The sequence below is a fragment of the Pteronotus mesoamericanus genome, unplaced genomic scaffold, assembly GCF_021234165.1.
Source record: "Pteronotus mesoamericanus isolate MK-2021 breed Mesoamerican mustached bat unplaced genomic scaffold, CSHL_Meso_final contig_41, whole genome shotgun sequence".
Classification (NCBI taxonomy): Eukaryota; Metazoa; Chordata; class Mammalia; order Chiroptera; family Mormoopidae; genus Pteronotus; species Pteronotus mesoamericanus.
Window position 1 is genome coordinate 1,835,061 of NW_026555152.1, and position 7,639 is coordinate 1,842,699.

The 7,639-nt window shown below is 39.3% G+C and overlaps 1 protein-coding gene across 1 annotated transcript in view; it reads right to left on the reverse strand.

Moving 5' to 3' along the window:
- The window catches only part of USPL1 (ubiquitin specific peptidase like 1), a 34,401-nt gene extending 29,410 nt beyond the window's left edge, over positions 1-4,991 (reverse strand). Inside the window, exons 1-3 of the mRNA XM_054577110.1 lie at positions 4,866-4,991; positions 1,697-1,862; positions 1,053-1,181 (exon numbers count right to left, since the gene is read on the reverse strand). Of these exons, the coding sequence (XP_054433085.1) occupies positions 1,053-1,181; positions 1,697-1,795 (228 nt within the window). The 5' untranslated portion in view covers positions 1,796-1,862; positions 4,866-4,991. The remainder of the gene's footprint in view (positions 1-1,052; positions 1,182-1,696; positions 1,863-4,865) is intronic.
- Positions 4,992-7,639: the final 2,648 nt, after the last annotated feature.

The following is a 7,639-nucleotide window of genomic DNA, read 5'->3' on the forward strand; positions in this document are numbered from 1 at the left end:
TCCAAATTTGGTTAATCATCAGGCTTGCCCTCAAGAGTTACAAACATACAGAATCCTGGGTCAACCCTACTTTATCAGCATCTGGGAGTGAGACAGAGGTATTTTTAAAAAGCACTCCAGATGATTCTGATGAACTTGCTAGCTTACCTGGAATAAAGTATCTGAAATTAGTCCTGGATGGTATGGCTCAATTGGTTGGAGTGTCATCCAGTAACCAAAAGGTTGGGGGTTCAATTCTTGGTCAGGGCCCACACGTAGGCTGCAGGTCTGACCACCTGGTCTGGGCATATCTGACCCTCAGTGCACAGGAGGCAACCGACTGATGCTTCTCTCTCACATCAATGTTTCTTTCTCTCCCTTCTGCTCTCTCTAAAAGTAATGGAAAAATGTTCTTGGGGAAGGATGAAAAAAATAAAGTATCTGAAATTGGAAGAGTGTGTTCCAATCACAACTCTGCTGCTTTATGGATACCTTGAGTTCCTAAACTCTCTGCATCTCTTTTGTTGCTCACAAAGTGTTGAGAATTAAATGTGTATGTAACAGTAACTGTCAAGTACAAAAAAAAACAAAAAACAAACGTAGAGTATTATGGAGCTCCATTTAATAAGCTCCTGTATAAAACTTGGTAGCATAGATACAAATTACTGTAATTAATCCTCAAAGATATTTAGAGCCTTAAATATATAACATAAAGATTAATGACTTTTCCAATACATTCCAAAGTTAATAAACCAAATAGAAGAGAGATTTACTACTACGCACCAACAGCTAACAAGGACCCACAAACAAGGCTAAAAAACCAACCTTAAAAATGTATTTTTTCCTCACAAAAGTCTAATGACAATAAAAATAAACAACATCTTGCATTAACTCAGGAAAGCAGGTAGAAAAATAGATCTTATTTAACAGGGTCTATCAAACAGATCTAGAAACTCTGATTATCTGAGTATTAAAAATGTACAGTCTAAAAACACAAAATGAGTACAAATTAAACACTGAAGAAAGAAAGCAAAAGGCCAAAACCTTGATACTATCTAAAATTAATACGTTACCTGCAGATCTTCACACAAATAGATAGATTCTTGAAAACTAATTCGGTAAGTCTTTAAAGTTTTTAACTTCCCCTTCTTTCTACAAGCAGGACAATACCCATCTGACGGGATGTTAGCAGAATCATATTTCTAAAAGAGAAATAAAGCAAATTAAAATACAGACATTCCTAGATTGTGCCAAATTACAGAGTCAAATGGAAAAGCAACCAGAAAAGAATTACGACTTTCACTTACAAGCATCCTGGCAAGATATTTTCAACATGGCAAATAAAAAAACACATACAGGCTTTAAATACAGATATTATTCCAAAAAGAATATATTGTAGTTTTAAATATTAAAATTTAAGTGTTAAAAATATCAATTTAATTTCAAGGAAAAAAATAATGTAAACTGCCAGGGGAAATGCATGTTTCATATTTTCAAAGAACAGTAAACTATAAGGTCTGTGTCTTATTTCTACTTTTACATATTAACAAAACAGAGAGGTAAACAAATTAAAACAATCTTTCGCCAGTACTATAAGATTTCCGTGGAAAAAGATATATTTTTACGTTAACTGGTAAAATTAAAATCAAATTAAGTCTCAAAAATAGGAGGAAAAACACCCAACTCTGCACTGAGGCAAAAAAATAAGTTCACTAACTTTTCCCAAATACCCCACCATGTGGAGTGAAGATACCCCTATATCAGTCCCTGGTCCAATCACTGGCAAACCATTTCCAGTCTTCGAGGAATCCATCATTCCGAGTCATTGGCTAATTTATTTCACTTGAAACATGTCAATATCACTAACGATTTTTCAATGAACCCTGAAAAAAAAAAGTCAATAAACAATTAAATAAAAATCCTACTTAATTTGAAATAGAGCTTTGGTCTTTTACAAGATGTATATATATTAAGTATCTTTTGAGAACTATATGTCATAGGATAAACATATTCTGAGACTGTACTCTTGAAGTGAAAAAATACTTAAATATACTTATAAATCTAACAAATTTGTGGGGAGAGAGCAGAGACTGGCAATAGGACTGGTTTTCATAGACTCATTTCTAAGTAAATATATCAGAACTTGTAATAGAGGTAGCTATTATTTAAAGCCATTTTTTATTGACCAGCATTTGAAAGCCTAAGTTTTTAGAGTTTATGCACAATTCAAAACAAATGTCAGGGTTACACTAAGAAAGTACTTCGAAAACCTCAGATCGATGTGTCATTACTTGACAGGGACCAAAGAACTCCACACATTCCTAGTGCTTTCAACCACCAAGAATACTTCACCAACTGAGTACAATGCTACTTTTTAAAAGCTTCCAACAAGATACTATTTCACATTAAAGCAAATGATCTGTACCACAACAAAAAACATAAACACTGTTACAGTACAAACTACACATGCAACAAGCCTGTTCTGAGTGTAGTCCCATGGCCTAGAATCACATTCAGGAAAGTCAAAGTTATGAGACTGGAGCTCAGTGTAAGAAAATTGATTAAGAGTAGGGTAGATATGAATTTAAAATACAGGAAAATCAGAGACAGGACATCTATAAGCAGAGCAAATTACCACTTAGCAGGGCTGTTGTAAAATAATTTCAAGCAAGTCTTTCCCAAATCTAAGAAACTATAATTTTTATAACAACCACCTCCTGGGAAAATGCATTTCACAGGTTCACTAGAAAAGGTAGTTATGCTATTCTATTCCAGCTGTATACACTCTAGTTATGCTATTCTATTCTGGCTGTATACACTTTATACACTTTCAAGCCAAGGAATAATTTTTAAAAAATAATAAAATAAAAACGCTGTTTGAAAGCCAGTGTCAATGAATCTCAATTTCTTCTTCCTCAAGAAATTATCCATAAGGCAAGGTTTCTCAACTACAACATTATGTACACTTTGGACCAGCTCCATCTCTGTTGTGAGTGCTGCCCTGTGCACTGTATGTGATGTTTAGTAACATCTATGACCTCTATCTACTAGACGCCAGTGGTACTCACTCCTCAGTTTTGACAATCAAATCTCCTGGGAGGCAAAAATCACCCCAAGGAAAACCATTGCCAAAAGGTTAAAAACAAGTTTAGTGCCTAATTTTTTTTCTTTTTAAGCTGCTCACACACACCAATTTATTATCTTTGGCTAGTTCTGTTTATAATCTGCTTACAAAGGGGAGCTATATAGGAAAGAGTCAAACTTTTATGGTTTCAGAGTGGTTCAAGGATGGGGCTTTACACCTGTAAGTCTGGCTGCAGCAATTTCTTTGTAAAATTGGTTGTTCTAAGAAGTAAATGCACTAACATATGTAAAATGTTTAGCATCTGCTACACAGTAAACTTTAACTGCTATATATTTGGTGCTAATTTTATACTTCACTCTGTAGAAAATATAAAATCCATCTTGTATCATTCTCAAAAGAAAAACAGGTTATCTCTGTATCTTGAATAAACTGCTAACAAAAATTTCCATTTGCTTCAGGGATCAAGAAAAGTTTTCCAGATGGTTTTCCCTGGCTCTCAATTATAAAAGTGATACAGAAGGAGCATTCAAATCTTCTCCCCTAATCCCACCACTAACATTTCAATGAGAAAAGCAGGTAGATTGGTGGATCAAATACTAAATATGCAGGAACCCCCCCCCCCCAACGAAAATTCACTTTATAATATACCGGAAGTGGGCTATTCAGGTCTCCCAAATACAATTTCCTTTATCCTCCCTTCAAAAATAACCAGTTCCTCTCTCTCTTGTACTTCATCTGTATTTTGGCATTTCCATTCCTCCAGACACATACACCAGAAAATCTGAATGGTTCTCCACTCTTTCACTTCCCTCTTCTTCACGTAGTAGAAGTCGTCAGTTTTGCGGACAGTTCTCTGGAAGTGTCTCAAATCCCTACCTCTTTCCATGCCATCCTTACCTCTTATCACTACCGAAGTGATGCTTCTATAAACCAAGTCTGAGTTTGTCCCCGTCCAGGTTAAGATCAACTCTTAACACCGGCCTGCTTATTGTCCAAACAGTACAGTGTGACCTAAAGGTAGTACTATGACCTAAAATAAAGGTCACTGCATTGTGACCTCACAGTATGATCCTCCTCTACTCTTCACTCCCAGCATCTTTCTTCTGACACCCCCGTTTTCATTACTTCTGTGAGCAAGTGATACTTCAGAAGCCCGAGTGTCAATTACTAACCCAGCATGGGCCCAGAAGTCACAGCGCAATACATGTGTGAAGTCGGTCCTGGGAATAACGAAAGAGATGCAATTACGCTTAATTGACAGTCCGCGTGCAAAGTGGGAAAACCCAAACAACAAACCATTCCAAGAAGAACCTCACACCTATTTCAGCTTGCCCTCCAATACCAAGTGGGGTAAGCACGTGCAAAGGGGAAGCCACAACACACTTGGAGCAGAGAAATGGGGTCGGCTTTTGCGCCCAACCGGGTCGGGCACCACACCCAGCCGTCGTGAATCAAAGACGTCTAGGACCCACAGAGGTCAGTTTCAAACCCCAACACTGGAAACCCCAGGAGGCGCTGGGTTCCGTAACTGCTACCATCCCCCCCCCCCATCCCTTCCACACGCTCTTCGCAAAAAGGGAGAACAGCAGCTCTGGTTTCTCTTCAGCATTTACCTCTCCGAGTCCAAACCAACCTAAACCTATACCTCTATACTCCTTATTCCTCAACCCCTTCCATTGAAACCTTGTCCCCGCCCTTCCCTCGCCCAGCCCATCCTTTCAGCGTACACATTACTCCATAGATCAACCCGGTTCCATCCCGTTTTCCAATTTCGGGAGCTGAAGGACACCTTCTCCCTTACCTGCGGCGAGTACTCTTCTTCGCTCGGGTTCGATTCGAACTCCAGTTCCACCGCACAGTGCAACGTTCACTCCACGTTCAACCTCAGCCTGCTCCTCCCCCACCGACCACCCCGCTAGGAAAGCAGCTTCCGGTTTGAGTCCGCGGTAAAAAAAGTTCCCCTTTCTACTTCGCGCGGGGCCCGAAAGGATTAGGTACGTCCGTAAGCGTGGCGGAAGGAGATGAAGAGAGCACTTCCGGTACGCTTCCGCAAAGCTGAGCCGCCTGCCAGGCCTCCGCAGCCGCATTTTTATTCGCGATGACGGCTGGGGGCGGGTCCGGTGGCTGCAGAGCTTGCAGTCTGTGAGTGGCTGGGTTGAGGGAGGCGACGTACCTCGAAGCTGCAGGAAAGCGCTCGAGAGGCGGAGGTGACGTCAGTTGGAGTGGGGAGTGATTAAACTAGTTCACGGTCGGCCGCGGAGGGATTACGCTGAGGAAAGAGACTGGCGCGCGTCTTGCTGCTACGTGGCCCGCGCGACCCCGAGTCGGAAGCTTGTGTGCCTTTGAGTGATATGGTGGGCGGGTGAGGGACGGGGTCCCGAGTCGGCGGAGGGTGCGTTGGAGGCTCTTGGCCGTCGCGTCTTCGAGGAACTGTGGTCTCGGCGACTGTGGGCCGCGTGAGGCCTCTATAGGCCGTCCTCCAAAATCCTCAGTGAGAGTCGAGCTGCCCGAGTGCGTACTCACAAAGGGTCACCACACACGGAGCTGCCCCTCCCCGTCTCCCCAAATCCCTTCTTCGAGGCCAAGGGTTTTTTCTGCCCGGATTCTGGGATGTTTCTGCTTCTTTCCTCCCAGATCTTCTAACGGTAAGGGGAGTAGCCAAAGCACAGGGAGTCAGCTGTCCTTACCCGTTCTAACTAGTAAGCCTCTGATCTGTCTCTGCCGCGCTGACTTCTGGCTCCTGCCTTGTTTTAATTTAGGATAACGGGGTAGTTCTCATTTAGTTCGTTAAGTTTAAGGCTCTGCTTTTCTAGGAAGGTTATGTGGTTTAAGGGACATCGTGACCACGTGTGCTATTTCCTAGTCTGCATTCTGAATCTTGGGGTCGGTGTAGTCTTAAGTCGACTGGTTCTAGTTCTAGAATAACAGTATGTAGTTTCTAACCAGTTCTTGACAGAGTAACCATTGGTAATTTTGGCCTTTTTTTTTTTTTTAAAGTGGTCTCAAACTAAACGATCATATTGTGGAATAATGCTGATCATTTTTATAGGATGGCATACAGGAAACAAGTCCTGTGTACTAAGAAGTTCTTCAGTAAAAATCATTTTAGAAGTACCAAAAACGCAATCAAGATTTTGGTACTTCTGAATGCAAATGGTCAAGAAATCCACAGGGAGTTTTTTTCCAGACTGAAATACAGCATGATTAGTTTTTGGTTACCTTTTTTATTGTACTAGATCAGCTATTTTCAACCGTTTTCATTTCACAGCACACACAAACTAATTACTGAAATTCTGTGGCACACCAGAAAATATATTTTTTCCTAATCTGATTTAAAAATAGGTATAATTTTGATTCATTCACATTGGATAGCTATTGTGTTGCTGTTGTCATTTTTTACTTTGATAAACCAAAGGAAAAGAGGTAGTGATTGCATGTTTTAAAAATTCTTGCAGCACACCGGTTGAAAATCGCTGTACTAGATTATTAATGTGCTGGTGTATTATTATAACAGCTAGCTAATTAGGTTTTTTAAAAATGAGTTATGATAAAAATATGAGACCTTAGTATTTCCTCCTGAAATAATAGCTAAAACTGGGGGGTTTTCTTGTTTACCATTGTCTTTTCCATTTTTTTGGAGTGAAGCACACTTTTTGGTAGACACTTCAGAATATGAACTTCATAAATTGAACACAGTAATTGATTCAGTTACATGTAGCTAAAATATGTTAAGTTTGAAAAATCAACATTCTTAAACTCAATTATATCAAACATTGTTGTCTACAAAGTTGATTTGTAATCTTTTAATGCAAATTTGATTTTTTTTGGCCAGGAAAAAATATGTTAATTGTAAAGAACAAAATGGAGGTGGAGCTTGGGTTGTGAAAAGAAATGAAGGAATTTTAGTATATGTTCCAGAGTATTTTCCCTTGAAAAAGGTAGAAAAAGTCACACAAGGCTTTCTAAGAAAAAAGGACGGATACTAATATAGAACAGTCAATCAGGAAAAGGTAACTACAAAATTCTTTCATTTATATTGGAGCAATGATACTATGTTCAGAAAATTGTATACATTTCTTCTTATTTATTACCAGTGTATTTGGAATGCCTCTTTCTTTGTACTTACTACACTGGTTCCCAAAAGAGTACACTTACCTTCCAGTAGGATTAAAGCTCATTGATTCTATCCCCTTTCAGCAATGTGGGACAGATTTTTATTTATTTCCATTTAAAAACTAACATCTAATCAAAGGGAGCTTTTATTAAATTAATCACCAATGAGCAGCCACGATAGGAATACAGTGTTGCATGATTAGGATTTTCTTTTCTGTTTTCATTTTTCTCTTCTCATAATGTCAGCTTTTGTCCCCTCTGCTAGGTTGTATTCCTAAATCATAAAACAAGTCTTTGGCCAAACCTGGGATGTAAAAACTGCCTGCTCGTTCTGTTCTCATCCAAAAGATGAGAGTTTTAAGTGACTAACCATATTTTCTAGCAGCAGCTTTGTGAATACTGTCTATGATCTCATAACCTGATTCCAGCATTCAAAGGCTTTGAAAACCAAAAACTTTTTAA